This window comes from Hippocampus bargibanti, linkage group LG20 (assembly GCF_051943395.1).
Source record: "Hippocampus bargibanti isolate YZ-2025 linkage group LG20, ASM5194339v1, whole genome shotgun sequence".
NCBI lineage: Eukaryota > Metazoa > Chordata > Actinopteri > Syngnathiformes > Syngnathidae > Hippocampus > Hippocampus bargibanti.
In genome coordinates this window covers 12,601,899-12,618,603 of record NC_142753.1, presented here as the reverse complement: position 1 = coordinate 12,618,603, position 16,705 = coordinate 12,601,899, and the positions used below count along the sequence as shown (strand labels likewise).

The 16,705-nt window shown below is 47.2% G+C and overlaps 1 protein-coding gene across 2 annotated transcripts in view; it reads left to right on the top strand.

Annotated features, from left to right (window-relative positions):
• The window catches only part of kcnh8 (potassium voltage-gated channel, subfamily H (eag-related), member 8), a 28,635-nt gene extending 13,818 nt beyond the window's left edge, over window positions 1-14,817 (top strand). For both annotated transcript variants that reach the window (XM_088986946.1, XM_088986945.1), the window contains 15 exons: window positions 1,011-1,142; window positions 2,449-2,576; window positions 3,323-3,560; window positions 3,667-3,824; window positions 5,413-5,617; window positions 6,764-6,982; window positions 7,295-7,494; window positions 8,161-8,410; window positions 9,276-9,490; window positions 9,639-9,677; window positions 10,119-10,357; window positions 10,605-10,723; window positions 11,128-11,201; window positions 12,073-14,519; window positions 14,644-14,817. In XM_088986946.1, coding sequence (XP_088843072.1) covers window positions 1,011-1,142; window positions 2,449-2,576; window positions 3,323-3,560; window positions 3,667-3,824; window positions 5,413-5,617; window positions 6,764-6,982; window positions 7,295-7,494; window positions 8,161-8,410; window positions 9,276-9,490; window positions 9,639-9,677; window positions 10,119-10,357; window positions 10,605-10,723; window positions 11,128-11,201; window positions 12,073-12,477 — 2,621 coding nt within the window. In that variant the 3' untranslated portion in view covers window positions 12,478-14,519; window positions 14,644-14,817. The remainder of the gene's footprint in view (window positions 1-1,010; window positions 1,143-2,448; window positions 2,577-3,322; window positions 3,561-3,666; window positions 3,825-5,412; window positions 5,618-6,763; window positions 6,983-7,294; window positions 7,495-8,160; window positions 8,411-9,275; window positions 9,491-9,638; window positions 9,678-10,118; window positions 10,358-10,604; window positions 10,724-11,127; window positions 11,202-12,072; window positions 14,520-14,643) is intronic.
• Window positions 14,818-16,705: the final 1,888 nt, after the last annotated feature.

Here is a 16,705-nt window from a genome sequence, read left to right as displayed (position 1 = left end):
ACATTTGCTTCCGCCCCTTCATTATTTCAGAATTAAACGTATAAGTCACCACCCCTTATAAGTCACCCGGAAAGAGTCAAAGTGGTGAATGAAGACGCGTCGGTAAATGATGTAGGTCGGCGGGTAGATAAATATACATAGTTTTGCTTGTTTATTTATTTTTAGCGAATAGCATCACAGATGTGGTCCTCTCAGCAAGTCCCGCTTTGTGTTGTTTTTCCAGTCACACTCGGCAATCCCATATCACGTGGATCTTTTTAGCCGCTTCCAACATCTGTCTTTTTGCACTTTGTTCCAAAGTGCAATTTCAAGTTGACTCTTTCCACAATGTATAGTTTGTCTGTTGACAGCACCCCCATCCTCTTTGAGGCCCTTTGTTGTTCTCTCAGCTTGAAACCCAACACACGAGCTAATTGTTATGCTGGCGACACCCCGCTGTTCCTACCACTGCAATCTTGAAACTCATCATTGACCCGATGGATCATCTCATGATTTTGGTTTTCCGGCTACCCTGTAATATGGGGAAAATGACTAAAGGATAAAAAGGTGGCGCACGCGTTTAAGTCCTGAGCCAATTGACCGCCAAAACGTTGTGTAAAAAGTCTCCCAAAGTCACACACACACACACACACACACATACACACATACACACATATACACGCGCACTGCCTGAGTCATCAGCAGGCAAGTGAGTGTGAGTGAGCGTGATGGGAGAAAACTCCATGGGAGATTGTCGTCTTTTGCATTTGGTTCATTCCTATTCCTCCAGACGAGAAGGGGGGAAAAAAACCTCTCGTGGTTTTTTAACCACTGTTAAAAAGTTGAAGTTGACACCTTCGACCTGAAGTACGAAGACACAAGATCACCTGCGCTCGTGAATAAAATGAAAATAGACGTTTGATGAAAATGGTCAGGTTGAGGCCGGTCGCACATGCGCATGACAACGCGACGCCGTGTGTCCACTTTCACTCAAAGGCGGTCAAGAAAAGTCTTTTTTCTTTTCTTTTCAGGCGTGCTCTTCTGGTGTTTGTTGGACATTGTACCCATTAAGAATGAAAAAGGGGATGTGGTGCTCTTTCTGTCTTCGTTCAAGAACATCACTGACGTTAAGGCCAAAAGTATCCAAGAAGACAAGAAAGAAGGCAAGTGACAATGCATTCAGTGGGTGGGCTGTGGATTTCCAGCTCTGGGCCTTCAGTAGCGCTATGTCTGAATCAATCCAGACTTGTGTGATTTACTACAAGTACACCAGAGGGTACCAATAGCTAGGAAATAACTTTGTTAATCATGTCCATTTTTTTCTTGAAAAATCCTCCTTGAAAATGGGTTTAACAGTAAATCTGCAACCAAAGTCATTTCTTCTCATTCTTTCGTCATTGTGGGTTGACAAAACGGCTATTAAGTGAACACAATATATTTGCTTATGCAGCCTGCTGACCGATACAGTGTGCTAGCTCTGGCCAGTTTGCTCTTATCATTATCGGCTAGCGATACTATGATTAGCTGGTGACTAGCCAATCATAGTTTGCGAAAACTCTGACGTTGCCAGCGCCTCACTTTGGTGGTCTCTTTGTAAAAGTTGCCGCCATCGGGTTTTTTTCCCCTTCCCGATTGGAAAGTAGCGCAAAATCCATGACCTTGTGGGTTGCATCATGATTCTCGATAGGAAGAAAATAAATAAATAGAAAATCTATTGCTCGTTTGCAACGGGTAACATTTGATGCTGGTATATTTTCCCGCAGCACCTATGGACCCCCCCCCCCCCCCCCACCACCACCACCACACGCCAACGCTTCTAACAGCAAAGGGATATTCATTAGGTCTAAAAATAAAGCATTTCACCACCTCAACGCTCCTGCCGTGCCGTGTCCCCCAAGGCGCTGCGCTGCCTCTTTATGGATGGGCCCTGTCTGTTCCCCTCATCTGGAGGGAGGGGGGTCTGCCGGCGCTTTCCAAGAGGACACTCTAAAGCAGTTAGCGCTTCATTTCTTCTGCGCCGGCCACCTTTGTTGTCGCCTTTATCTGCCCCGGGGCCAATGTGGACTTAGTCCTTTCCAGTAGGTTAAGAGCGCGCCGGCAATATCCGAGTTCCGTTCTCGACGCATCACACCATCCATCCGGCGCGCTACGACGGCAACCCACGAAATGGCTTCAGTAGCCAAGATTGATCGTAACGCGTCTATCGCGGTTAAACTGCTTCCGCAGAATGTCACCGTGCCTTGTCGGAGAACGTCTTAATCCATCAAGCCCTTTTTTCGAAAGAGTCATCGCAATCAATCAAATTTATCCGTAGACTAATCTAACATGTAAAAATAAGAAATGAAGTAACGTAGGATGTGTATATAAAAACGTTGTATCAATCCGACTCCCGTGAAAATTTGGTCATCACGATGTGACGAAACTCATCGATTGTGTTCATTTTTGTTGTTGTTGTTGTTTTTTTTTCAGAGCGACGGCGTGGCAGAATCCGAACAAGCTCTCCGTTCAGCTCTGCCCGAATGCGCAGCAGCACCGTGCTCTACCGCGTCTCTGGGCACCTCCACAGCAGAGAGAAGAGCAAAATTAAACTTAATAAGGTATACATGAATAAACAAATAAATAATTTAACAAACAAATACATGAGCGAACAAATGAATGAAATAAATGAAGAAATACATAAATAAGTAAATTGATACATAAATACTGAATAAATAAAAAATGAATAAATAAACTATACATTAATACATAACAAAATAATAAAAATAAATAAATAAATACACAAATGAATGAATAAATAAATAACACATCTCTGGACACCCACAGCAGAGAGAAGAGCAAACTTAAACTTAAGATATCGCAAGCAAAAAATGAATATATACATGAATAAACATTCATTTGTTACATAATACATAAATAAATACATGAATGAATGAATAAATACACAGTGATAAATACACAAATGAATGAATGAATAAATAAAAAACTGAACAAAGGAAACATACATAAAACAATAAATAAACACACAAATAAATCCATGCATACACAAATAAATACAACTGACTTGTGTTAGCTATTGCGTGTTAGCATTAAGCTAGCAGCCTTTCTTTCAACGCTTCCATGCTCACATTCGGAACAGCCTAGCGCACATTGGGGTTGTAATTTAAAAAGACAACTATTCTGTTCCGTGCTATACGTTAGCATTAAGCTAACGGGCATTGTTGAGATGAAATGAGATGGCTTGGTATCCTCTCCACATGCTAACATTCAAAACACGGGCAGCGTCGATTGCGTTTGTATTTTGTTTGTGTTCCAAATGTCCATTTGAATTGTGTGTCTTGTCCAGAATGTGTTTGGCGACCCCCCCGCCCTTCCAGAGTACAAGGTAGCAGATGCCAAAAAGTCCAAATTCATCCTGCCGCATTACAGCACATGCAAGGCCGGCTGGGACTGGTTGATCCTGCTGGCCACTTTCTACGTGGCGGCGACCGTGCCGTACAACGTCTGCTTCATCGGCGACGACGACGACCTGACCCGCAGCACGACCGTCAGTGACATCGCCGTGGAGATTCTCTTCATCTTGGGTGCGTTACAAACCTTCGCCCGGGAGCTGGCCTTTTCGTTTGCGTGCCTTTCGTGCGTCAGCCTTCTCTGAATGTCCATCCCTAAAATGTAAAAACTCTCCCGCAGACATTGTCTTCAATTTCCGCACCACCTACGTCAGCAAGTCGGGCCAGGTGATCTTTGACGCTCGGCAGATTTGCTTTCACTACCTGACCACCTGGTTCGTCATCGACCTGGTGGCCGCCTTGCCCTTTGACCTGCTCTATGCCTTCAAAGTCAGCGTGGTGAGTAGCCTCTGCATATCGTCGATACGATCGCTTTGGCTTTGAAAATGAGAGTTCGTTCAACTTTCAGCAGAGGAGGCTTTATTACCATATTTGAAGACAAATCATACGGAACTAATTTAAGGTTTTTAAGGCACCCGAACGTCAAGTGATGTCAAGACCTGACGATCTTGCCCAACAGAGGCCTTAACGAAGCCCATCCGACATTCCTGGACACAGCGCCTTCTGGCGCGGGTCTGGTTCCCATCGCTGCTCCGCCGCCTCCTTGATTCTCTCTATCGATTGCGCACGCAGAGGCAACTTGATTGCGTGGTGAAACTTTTGTTTTTCCCCCCGCGCAGCCCGACTCAAGCGCTCGACGCCCTCTGAGGAAAGCGGAGTGCAAAGTGGCAAGCCGGCAATTAGTTGGAGATGCACCACTTGACCTTGGCCAACTGACACTTTGCCTGACAAGGCCTTTTTCCTTCCACTCACCCGAAAGCCGTTGCGCTAGCATATGTTGTCGAGTCGGTCCATCACTCTTGTGATGAGGAGAGGCACACGTTGCTGCCGATAGGTGTCCTTTAAATGTGAGTAAACGAATCCCATGTGAGAAACGGTGAGCAATGGAGTGGCGGGGGGAAATTTGGAGTGAGGCGACACGAATGAGATGAAGGCAGCAATATGGCTGATGGAGAAAGGCAGAACGTTATGGGAGGTTCTTCTGCGGCTTCCTGGTGGACGAGGTAGGGCCTCGCCGTCGATGATGGATGGTGGTGGGGAGATGAAGTCGCTCCCCGAGGCCTGGTAGGGGGGTTCATTACCGCGCAATTTCTCACAGCAAGAAATGTCTTTTTGGGCCAGCTCTGATGAGAAATGACCGCACATTGATTCTTGAAGCCTTCCACGCACCATGTGACCATGAACGCGCGATAAGCTGTCCACTGAAAGAACCCCAAAGGGTTTTTTTCTTCTTCAAACGCCCTCATCATCCATGTCCTTCTTTACCCTTCCGAGTTGCAATATGACGCAGGTCTTTGCATCTTGGATAGCATTTATGTCCCACTGGCTCGTACTCCCCACTCAGGCGCCCAAATATACCGTATTTTCCGGTGTATAAGGCGCAGCCAAAAGCCTTGATTTGACTTCAAAAGATGACCTTATACGCCGGTGCGCCTTACAAGTGAAGTCATATTGCGCCACGACTGTCAGCAGCCACCGACTCCATTTCGCCCTGCACAAGTCGTGCGCAGTTCATGCTGGGCGGGATATATAAAACGGATCCTCAGCCTCTACCGTAGCGCCTTATCATGTGGTGTGCCTTATATTTGGAAAACTTTTATATATTTGTGTATTATATCTGGGGAAACGTGTCCTTCATTGAAGGTACGCTTTATACTCCGGTGCGCCTTACATATGGAAAAAAATACAGCATTCATTGGGGGTGCGCCTTATGCGCCGGAAAATGCGGTACTTGCCGTGTGGCTTCATTGCAAAGGGTTACATAAAGAAAGACTACTTCCTCTTAACCAACAAACTGCATCTGCAAACGGTTGGATTTGATCACACCTCATTTTTTATTGATTTCTTTTTCATCTCTTTCCACCAGGTGTCCGTGGTGCACTTGTTAAAAACGGTGCGCCTGCTGCGTTTGCTTCGCCTCCTTCAGAAAATGGACCGCTACTCGCAGCACAGCACCGTGGTGCTGACCCTGCTCATGTCCGTGTTCGCCCTGCTGGCCCATTGGATGGCCTGCATCTGGTACATCATCGGGAAAATGGAAATGGAGGCCAACTCCTACAACTGGGATATCGGTGAGCAATGGAAAATTTCACATTCGTTTTAGCCCTCACAATACTATTATGAAGGGACCAAAAATACAGTAAGTATTCTCTCATAAGGACTTCTCTCAAACGGAAATTCCTTCACCTGGAAAAAAAATTGTATATATTAATTTTTTTTTTTTTTCGAACTTAATTCACTGTATATGCGACAAAATGGCTGTGTTTTTTTTTAAGCGTCTACATTTAGATGATGACGAGTCGTCGTTTTTATCGATTGCAGTGTTTTGTGGAGACGGACGGGTTGATTGTGCGAATTTCAGATTCAAGCCGAGGCTTCCCCCATTTAATGAGAAGGGACCCCTCGTCGGTATTGATGAACTGCGCCGCTTGTAATTACCCCTCGCTGTTGTCCTCACAAATGGTTTCCGGGTCAGCGTTGGTCGCGAGCACTGAGGAGAATGACACCGATTCCTCTTGACCAATTATTGCGTATCGGTGCCATCAACACCAAAGAAAAAGAAAAAACAGGAGGCAGGATGAATGCGTCGTGTCCTAATGATGCATTTTGGACGCCGAATCGGCTTTGGAGCTTGCTTGTGTCCAATTACCATTCATCAGTGTCTCCGGGGATCATCTGCATGTCTTCATTTCGGCTTGACCCGGGAATTCATTATACTCCCAAAACATCTGATATGCTTCCTTCCGGCCACTTTTTTTCTGTTTTGAAGACTGAGCATCCTGTGTGGCGTCCTAGTGGCAAAAATTGTCATAACGACTCAGCGCAAGCACTGAAACTGTTGAAATGGATCGCACTATAAGACGCAGCAAAAAGCATTCAACCGTTTGCCTTCTCCTCCGATGCGCCTTAGATATGGATCAAAATTCAGATTACTTACACATGTTTTGTTACAGCTGCCACAGTTCTATTGTATTATCTTTAGCGTTGTTCCATCTAGTGGATGCGTGGTGCAAGTGCAGCCACAGTTATGGCTAATTTTTAGAACACAGTAATAATAATACCTTTAATTTCTAAGCACCTTTCAAAACTCTCTATGCGCCTTATAATACCCAATATATGAAAGCAAGTTTTAAAATCAGCCATTCAAAGCACCTCATACTGCGAAGCGCCTGGTGGTGGGGGCAAACGGGCTAAGCAATATTCCGTCATCTCACCAGGATGGCTGCACGAGCTGGCCAAGCGTCTGGAGTCGCCGTACTCCCCCGTCGGAGGCGCCAACACCACCACCGCCACCAGCAGCGGGCCCGCCATCCGCAGCGTTTACGTGGCCTCGCTTTATTTCACCCTCAGCAGTCTCACCAGCGTGGGTTTCGGCAACGTGTCGGCCAACACGGACGTGGAGAAAATCTTTTCCATTTGCGTCATGCTCATAGGAGGTACGCCGGGGATATTATGATCTTGTATTGTTTTGCGGGGACTTTTTAAGTCGCTGAAATAGCGCAATTCCCTGCCGCCTGTGTAAAATGTAGCAGGTTCATTCATCAAGTCGATCGAATTGGGTCAGTGCGATCCAGCTTCGGCTTGTTGACCTGCCGTTTGCGTTTGGAGGGCGGAAAGAGGTCACGGCGGCGGCGGGGTTTTCTAAAACCCCTGCATCCTTACTCTTGCACAATGTTCTCAAGCCATCACTTTTCCCATACGCAATCAAATGCATGGATTTTTGTTTTCTCCCCTTCTTCCTCCCGCAGCGCTGATGCACGCGTTGGTCTTTGGCAATGTGACAGCCATAATCCAGAGGATGTACTCCCGCTGGTCCCAGTATCACACCAGGACCAAAGACCTCAAGGACTTTATCCGAGTGCATCATCTGCCGCACGGACTGAAGCAGCGAATGCTGGAGTATTTTCAGACAACCTGGTCAGTCAACAACGGCATCGACTGTAATGAGGTACAAACTAGAGAGGTTTTGTCTCCTTTGGAATTGCGGAGAAACTAATTCCGTCCCTTAAACTGCTGGTATGCATTTTCATTTTGTTGGTGTTCCATTCACCGTATTTTCTGGTGTATAAGGCGCACCCCAATCAATGGTGTCTTTTCAAACCTTAGGTTACATAAGGACATATTTTTGCTGGCCAAAATGAATTTGCGAGGAACGGCGTCTCGTCGCCACCTTGAGCCCAGGCCCGCAAGAATTGAGGCAGGCGGCGGCGAGACAGCTGTCACCCTCGCGCGGCGACGCCGAGACGGAGCCATCCTGATGAATCTCAGACAGATGAATTAAAGATGAGCCTCTTGATTACAGTGGGTTCGGCCCCGATGGCTCATTGATCGCTCTTCTGGTTGCCGACTTCCAGATTGTCATCCTGACAAGCAGCTCATATGTTGAGCATTTGTCAAAAGCTTCTCGCGGATATTTTGGCCTTCTATTTGATGTGTATGGCACACCGTTGCCATACACCGGCGTGTAAGGCGCGCCTGCATATAAGGCGCTGGGTCATCATCTTTTTAAGAAAATGAAGGCTTTTGGGTGCACCTTCTACACCGGAAAAACGCTCAATTACCCCGAATCAGTGTGTTCAGGAATTTTCAGGAATGTTTCTGGTGGTCTTCCCAGCTGCTGAGGGACTTCCCGGATGAACTCCGCTCCGACATCACCATGCACCTCAACAAAGAGATCCTGGAATTATCCCTGTTTGCCTCGGCCAGCCGGGGTTGCTTGCGCTCGCTGTCGCTGCACATCAAGACCACCTTCTGTGCTCCCGGAGAGTATCTCCTCCGAGAGGGCGACGCCCTGCAGGCCATCTTCTTCGTATGCTCCGGGAGCATGGAGGTCCTGAAGAACGACATGGTGTTGGCAATACTCGGTCAGTTCCACCAAGTTTTTTATTTTTTACATTTTTTTATGTTTTATAGCTTTTTTTTCTTCATATTTTTAAATCCTTTGTTTATCCTATCAGGTTTTATCCTATTTATCTGTCTATCTATTCATCTATTTATCTAGCGAGCTAGGTATCTATCTATCTATCTCGCTATCTAGCAAGCGAGATAGCTAGCGTGATAGATAGGTAGCGAGATAGCTAGCTATACACACACACACATTGGTTATGTTTGCAAAACTGCAATGAAACACGACACAAACAAGTTTGTGATAAAAATGTCGACCTCCCATTTAATGAGCTAAAGTTTTCAGCAAAGATGCAAGTCTGCGAAAAAAAATCTGCGCGTATAATAATTCAAATCTGAGTGTATTTTTATCCAAAGCATTTTTTTGGATCCTTAATGAGTGCAAAAGCAAACCACGCACGGCCCGCATGAAAACACGCCACGTGGCTGCTGCCTTTGTCGACACAAAACAATGAACTTTTTCCAAGTGATTCTTTTTGTTCCGGCTTTCAATCAGCGGGGGGGAGGTGGGGTACTTCTCCGTAATAACGGGGTAATTCTCCGAAAGTCACAGCAATTTAAACCAAGCTGATTCCCATGATGAGTATTTCTATCCACAAACATCTGCGAGGAACAACTCTCACCTAGAATCAATATGCGCGACGCACCCGTGTATGTGCGTGTGTGCGTGTTGATTCCCTCCTGGGTGAGGATAACTTAATTGCATCATTACAAAGTCAATCGAGGACAGAATTTGGAATGCTTTTTTTCTGTCTTCTGTGGCACCTCCTGCGATGTCCCTTCATCCCATATGCCGCCCCCTCATTTGTGCGTGGGACCAACAAGGTAAAGGAGACTTGATTGGAGCCAACCTCTCCTTAGACGAGCGAGTGATCAAAACCAACGCGGATGTGAAAGCGCTGACCTACTGCGACCTGCAGTGTATCAACTTGAAGGGTCTGTACGAGGTACTGGATCTCTACCCGGAGTACTCGCATCATTTCGTGCAAGACATTCAGCAGGATCTCACCTACAACCTGAGGGAGGGACAAGAGACACACGTGAGTCAGACATACTGATGCCCAATTCCATGTTGGGCAGAAAATGCTTTTGCGGCCCTGTTTAAAGAGCAGCCAGATACTGGTTGATTGCTGTTTTTTGTCTTTCGGGAAGGCACATTTCCCTCTCTTCTCTTTGGCTGTCTTCCAGGTGAAGGCTCGACTGTCCACAGCAGCTCTTGATCCTCAGGTACTACATTACAAATAATGGAGGCGTCTCTGAGGCAGGGGGATGGGGGGGGGATGACTTTGTTGTTGCAATGTCGGGTCAATTAGCACTCAGGCTGCACTCGGGGTAAAAAAAATCAATGAAACGTTCGTCAACTTTGTGCTTGAGATGTTTTTTTGTCTTCGTGTTGGGTCAATCAATATTTAAGTCTTGACCATAACCCCTTATTACGGTACTGTAATCTTCATTAAAATGTGTTATTCATGCAAAACAAAACAGGGCGCAAGTTGTCAGCACTTTCTCCCGGGGTTGAATTATCATTTTGATATGCACTTCTTTGTCTCCGATGTGCGTCGACCGGTGCAGGTTGATGCCATTCAAAATGGATGAATGTCTTCACACGTTTCCCAATCAATCCATCAAATCTGATTCCCTGACTTGATTGTTTCCCTCCATCTCCAGCCAGCTGTGAAGAGGAACGGGCGACCGGTTCAGGGTGGCCCGCCTCCGGCCGAAGCCCGGGGGGCACATGAGAGGGACGAGAGGGAAGGTGATGAGTGTCTGTCGACGGGGCGGAACAGAGCGGCGACCCTCCTGGGCCGAGGCCATTGCGGGAACGCAGGACGGAGCGGTGCAAAGTCTGGCCGGATGAGCCCGGATAGGACGGCGCTCCCTTTCAAGCCTTCCCACCTCGGCCCCAGGTCGGTTTGGATCACTTTCAAGAGTGCAGGGATGCGTTGCGCCATCCACGCATTTTGACAGCCACTGGCGCAACTTTGTAACTGCCCTGCGCTAGCACCAACGCTAGTCTATTGCGATTAGCGCATTTTGCTACATGATCTGCGCCACATCGGACGGACTGTTAAATTACCTGGACAAAAGCAATCTTTGGATAGCTGGCGCCTTAGCCTGTCGCTATTTGGCTCACGCGTTATTTCCTCCGCGCAGAATAGCGGACGGAACCGAGGACGCCGACGGGACGGAAAGTCTGCCGCCTTTCCCCGGCTTTGCTTCCCTCCTCGGTCTCCGTGACAACGATCCCACCAGTGCCTCATCATCCACCGCAGGTGCGTCGCCACGCGCAATCCGTCGAAATACTCGCCTTGGCCTGTTGAGCGATGATTAACTCATTCCCGAATTTATTTGGGTTTTGCTATTTGTATTTTGTACATTTCAAGCTCACATAAGTCCAGACCCATCTAACTTAGGAATTAAGACAGTCTAAGGTTTCTTATGTTGAATTGAATGTTTATCCTGTCCTAAAACTCACTATTCTGTGGGTCCTGGAATTTAAGTGCAAGGGACAAAAACCCAGGCACTGGAGGGGACACATCATCTGGCAGTGAATGAGTTAATGAGGCTTTTTGGAATTTCTCACTGCCAGATGATGTTTAAAAAAACTGCGACTGGTTTGTCATACATGTATTTATTTATTTTTGTGTGTGTGTGGGGGGGGGGGGGGGGGTGACAGAAATGCCACAAGTCGTCAGCGCAGCGGAATTGGCGGACGACACCAGAGGACAACTCCGACATCTCAACCAACAGGCGAGTTTGTTCCACCAAAGGAAAAAAAAGTGGGCGACATCAACAGGAAGCATCCCTAAACTAGCATTACAAGCATGCGAGATGGTCCAGGTGTGCCTCACGTCGTGCCGCTCATACGATGCTGCTTTTGGCTGACCGCTTCCCACAATTCCCCCTCTCCGAGGCGGCCAAGCAGAACGGCCAGCGTGTCGCCGGCGTGTCAGATTGAACTGTCGCTCTCACGTTTCTATTTTTGGATTCGGGCTTCTCGTTGGTCGCCGCCACTGATTACGGCGGCCTGTGTGAGCACCTCCAGATTTACCCCCCCCCCCCCCCTTTACTAGTCCGTCTTGATCGAGACGTGATCCCTGGCTGGGGGTGTGCCTAATCTTGTGGCCGGTGCGGCGCGGTCACAACTGAGCGATCATCTCGCTTTCCACCCACAGTAGCGGGTGATTCGCGATCTGCCGGTGTTCTCTCTCTCTCTTTCTCCCTCCCCCCCCCCCCCCCCCCATGCATGATTGACCCGATGAATGGCAATGAACGCTCCAAGCGACAGAGACAGATGGCGCCTTGGCACGGCTTCGTGGCCCTCTGTCGACACGCGGGGGCACGGCGCCTCCTCGCCTCGCCACACATATCATTAATGGCGCTGGTTCACGACGGCGGGTGTTTTCATGTCCATGTCTGATCAATAGATGGAGGGGAGGGGCTTGAAATGACCCCAAGGAGCCCAAAAGCCTATTTAGAGGGGGGGGGGGGGAATGCTCTCTCCTGGTGATTTTCCTTGGGATGTCGTGGAGGTGACCCTTTGAAAATCCAAACAGCAGATAAAAAGGGAAAACTGCCCTTTGCGATTTCCTTTGGCCGTTGTTTTTGTTGACCCTGACAGGTGCTAAACCTGGGCCGGGAAGTGGCGGACCTGGGCCGGGCGATGAAGCGGATGGCCCAGCTCACGGAGACCCAAGCCGCGCTGGCGCGTTCCCCTCGCGGCGACCTTCCTGCGGACCGCCCTCTCCCTCCCTCCGTCTGGACGGCCCGGCGGCCCCCCCGAACCGCGCCGCCGCTCGGTTCCGCCCCGAGTCCCTTTCAAGCGCAGGTCTCCTGCGTCACGGCAGAAGCACGCGTGACTTCCTCGCCCTTCGGGCGGCCTCCGTCCCACCCCTGCAAAGACGGCTTTTCTACCTCTATCGGGTCAAGGCAGGACGGGAGTGACGCAGACCCGCGGTGGGGCTCCGGGCGCTCCCCTCGCTGTGGATTCATGCAGATGTACCACAACCAAACCAAGAGTTTGTAGCCAGCCTGCGGAAACTTATTTTTTATTGATTTTTTTTCCCCATCACATCAATGGATGATGTCTTTTTTTTTTTTGCGTTTGGAGACGCGCAATAAGAAAATCCACTTGCATGACAACGTATGACTCGTTAGCATTAGCTGATAGCAATTTATCAATGTATTCCCGCCACCCAAATATAACCCTTTGAGGCAGCTTACACATTTTGAAGCAATAGACACACAGTCGACTCTTTCTGAGGGTGCGATTTTTATTATGATTGCGATTTTATACCTTTTTTCCAGGGCCAAAATGGCAGGTGCGCGGCCCTCCCCACGCTGTCAAAATGAAGGCTACAAAAGACAATACTTGCTGAGGAGCAAGTCTTTAGCGGAAGCGGCCATTTGGTGAGAAAAGCCATCTTTTGCCAACTACACCCTCTTTCCCCAACTCGCACTTTGATTCCCCGAGGACCCTCCCCTCCGACCCCCAACGCCCAACCCCGATTGGTTGGAATTATCCACCGCCTTGCAGGGATGAGAGACAAGAAGCCGGACATATTTTTTTTTAACCACTGGTCCTTGGGGAAAAGGGGGGAGTCGGGTCGGGTGATGGCCTCCGGCAACTGAAGGGGGGCTGCGGGCTTGGGGCTGTCACACTGTCGTCTGTCACACTGAGCAGGCTTTGCTTCTCTTTCTTTCACTCTCGCTCCGCATGCTTCTCAGAGCACTTTTTGGGGGCTCGTAGCTAGACTGTACATGGTTGCACATTGGCATCTGCCGCATGTCCCGAGCAAGGGAAACCGGCTCGCCCTTTGACCCTTCCATTGAAAGAATGAAACACTCCAAACCAAACGTGACATTTTGAGCCAGCTGTCTGCAGGATGCGACTTGCTCGATACTTTGTTGAAGCAGAGCCATCGTAACATCGGTTCAAGGCTTTTGCGGCCGAGTTGTTGTTTGGGGTGAACAACATGTCGAAATGCACAATCTTTGCAACTTTTATATTTATATGAATGTATCAACACCAAAATAATGTATTTTTTTTAACCTTGAACAATGCAAGACTTGCGTACGATATGAGTTTGTGGCGGTTTTGTCGGACGGCACTCGCGGGATCCCGAACAGGAAGAAAAAACCCAATCCCGACTCTCCTCCCAGGAGGTTTTGCGTTGCTTGGCATTCGTGTCCAGTCAGTTGGATGACGCGAAGCTGCACGTGGGATGTACTGGGATCAATCGTTTAACCCTTCATTTTCCATTTTGAGATCTGGTACAAGAATTGCTATGCTAATAAATGACCAACATGACTGTTCGTCAGAAGTTAAGATTAATTGTTTTTTTTTTAATGTTTTTTTACTCACTCACTGCCATCCCCGAATTTATTCGGGAATTGAAAATATGACGTGGAGCACCATTCCAATTTTTTTTTTTTTTGATTTTTTAATTTTTGGTGGGGGGTGCCCATAAGGCACTGGTCAGACCTCTGGCAATGTTTTTTTGCCTTCCAAGAGGGGGCAGCATTTCCCTTTTTGTCCATGTTAGCGCTTCATTTGTTCTATTGTTCCATTGTTTGTTAAAGCGCTATATGAAATCAATACATATGTATTGCATTGTATTTTGGACAGCCGCCCCCATTTCAAGATTGTATAACTCCAGACCAAAAGTCTATGTTTGAGCCATTTGATTTGTGTGTGTGTGTGTGTGTGTGTGTGTGTGTGTGTGTGTGTGTGTGTGTGTGTGTGTGTGTGTGTGTGTGTGTGTGTGTGTGTGTGTGTGTGTGTGTGTGTGTGTGTGTGTGTGTGTGTGTGTGTGTGTGTGTGTGTGTGTGTGTGTGAGATGCCAGCCAGCTGCTGTGTTTGCGTTGGAGACAAAAGGAGAGGACGTGAATGGGGCCGATGGAGCTCACGTTTGATAAATGAGTCTGAGTTGCTCCCGTGTTCGGGTTTCAGAACAATAGCTGCGTCAGAAAGCGCCGATGAATGCTGGCTTCCCGCTCCGTCGAGTCATGCTACTGGAGCATCTGCCAAATCACCTCCCATCTCTTTCTCCTGGAACACTTTGGACGGTAGGAACATCAAAAACAATCGTTCCCTTATGTCTTTTGACTTCTAAAAGCAAAATAGAATTTAGCAGCCTAAGATGCCACAGGGGGGAAAAAACTCAATCTATTCATTTTGTATTTCCCACAGCATTACTCATACTGACCAGAAGATGGCGACAACGTGTCATTTGGGACAGTGTTGGTCATGCAGCAGAAGATCATTGTTTAGGATTGGCAGGCGTGACGTCAGACCTGCAGGTGAATCTGAGAGAGGTGCACAAGGGAAAGAGCGCAAATCCGGCAAGATGGCGGCAGACTGACCCTTTTCTCAGATAATTGGCGTACACGTGAGTCAATGTCACTTTCCCCCCTTCCTACAATGATATTTTGTTTTGTTTTTTAATTTGCACACTTGGGGGACACAATAGTGGTTGAAGTTTTATACGTCACGCTTCACAGCCGCGATGTCCCCTAACATCTTCACTGTCACCCCTTATTTTTGGATACCATTTTTTGGGTGCACGAAAGAGTGAACTGATCTGTGCTGAAGGAGTGTCAAATGATGACAGTTTTTGGAGCCTGTTTACTAAATACGGTTGACAAAAGATGCAAGTGGTGAATATATGGTGGAGTGCGCCCTCTGCTGTTGATGGAATGGAGTGCAACTTTGGCCAATGCCATATTTTTTATTCATAGTCATAAATTGTTTGGCAACTTCATCACGTTTCAGATATTAAATGCTAACGTGAGCTAAAAATGTTCGCTTGTTTGGCACCGCTTTCCAATCAATGGTCTTTGTGAATGATTATGATAACACATCATACATTTAATTTACCAGTACAAGAGCCTTTCCAAGCACCCAAGGACACTTTACAATCAAAAACAACAATAAACACCAGAACAATAAACCCATAACTATCATTATAAATAAGAAAGGAGCTGGAATTTGAAGACGGTCAGACAAGATTATGGATGGCTTTAAATGTACATAGATGTTTTTTTGACAGGGAGCCAGTGGAGCTGCTGGAGGACGGGGATGAGGGGGTGAAAGGATGTTTTTTTTGTGATGATCCGGGCTGAGGAATTCTGGACTAGATGGAGTTTATGAAGAAAGTTTTGATGGACAAGGAGGCTAACGGTGTGCAAAGTGTCCAAACAAAAACAAGTAAACACAAGTCAATCAAATTCCGTACTGGGTTCAGCAAGCATATCATAACTCACGAACCGCGACCGCAATGAAACTCGAAGCTAATTGGGAGAGCTAACACGACTCATCGGGTGTCTCCCGAGACGAAGCTTACAGTGTCCCGCCGTTCTGCGCCATGCGCCGCTAACATGCTCAGTGAGCATGTAATGGCCTTAATTAGCATTTAGCGTGCCGGGCTCATTGACAACATATCAAGTCGCTTGTAAAATAGTGTGACGTGGGAGATTTAATCACTCAAAGGGACATTTTACGCATATAATGTCAGCATTTAACCCGAAAACAGACACCACCATCTCTCTCTCTCTCTGTCTCACTCTCAGAGAGGACTGAGAAGTGCATCATAGGGGTGATTATGGATGACAAATATATAATTGACATAGCAAGGTAGAATAACAATGTTAAGAGTCAACCGTGCGACTTTTAACTCAGTCACTGCCATTTCCAAATTTATTCGGGTATTGAAAAGATGGCGTCGAGCGTGGGTTTGGTTTTGTTCTTGTTTGGGTGCCGATAAAGCGCTGGCCATGGCCTCTGCCCATGTTTTTTCCCTTCCACAAGGGGCAGCATTTCCCTTAGTGTCCATGTTAGCTCTTTGTTCCAGCTTCAGCTGTTGTTAAATCATAACAAACAAATCATTTAGTTATTAACTCTTTTTTTTTTTTTCTTATGAAAGAAGAGCTTGTAAGGTTTCTTACGTTGCATTGCATGTTTATGTCGTCGTCCTAAAAGTCAATATTCTGTGGGTCCTGGAATTTGAGTGACAATGACAACATTTTTGCACATCGTCTGGCAGTGAATGAGTTAAGCGCCGCTTGAGGATGCAAAGTGACCAGAAGTGAAAAACAACACTAGTCGACCTTTGTTTGGTATCCACGTTATTATTTATGCCGCTACCCTCCCCCGCCCTCAATAAATAAATGAATAAAATAAAATCGACATGAATGTTACAGTACAGGCGCTGCGCAGCATGCTGCAGAATTCAAAGGAAAGAGATGTATTTTAA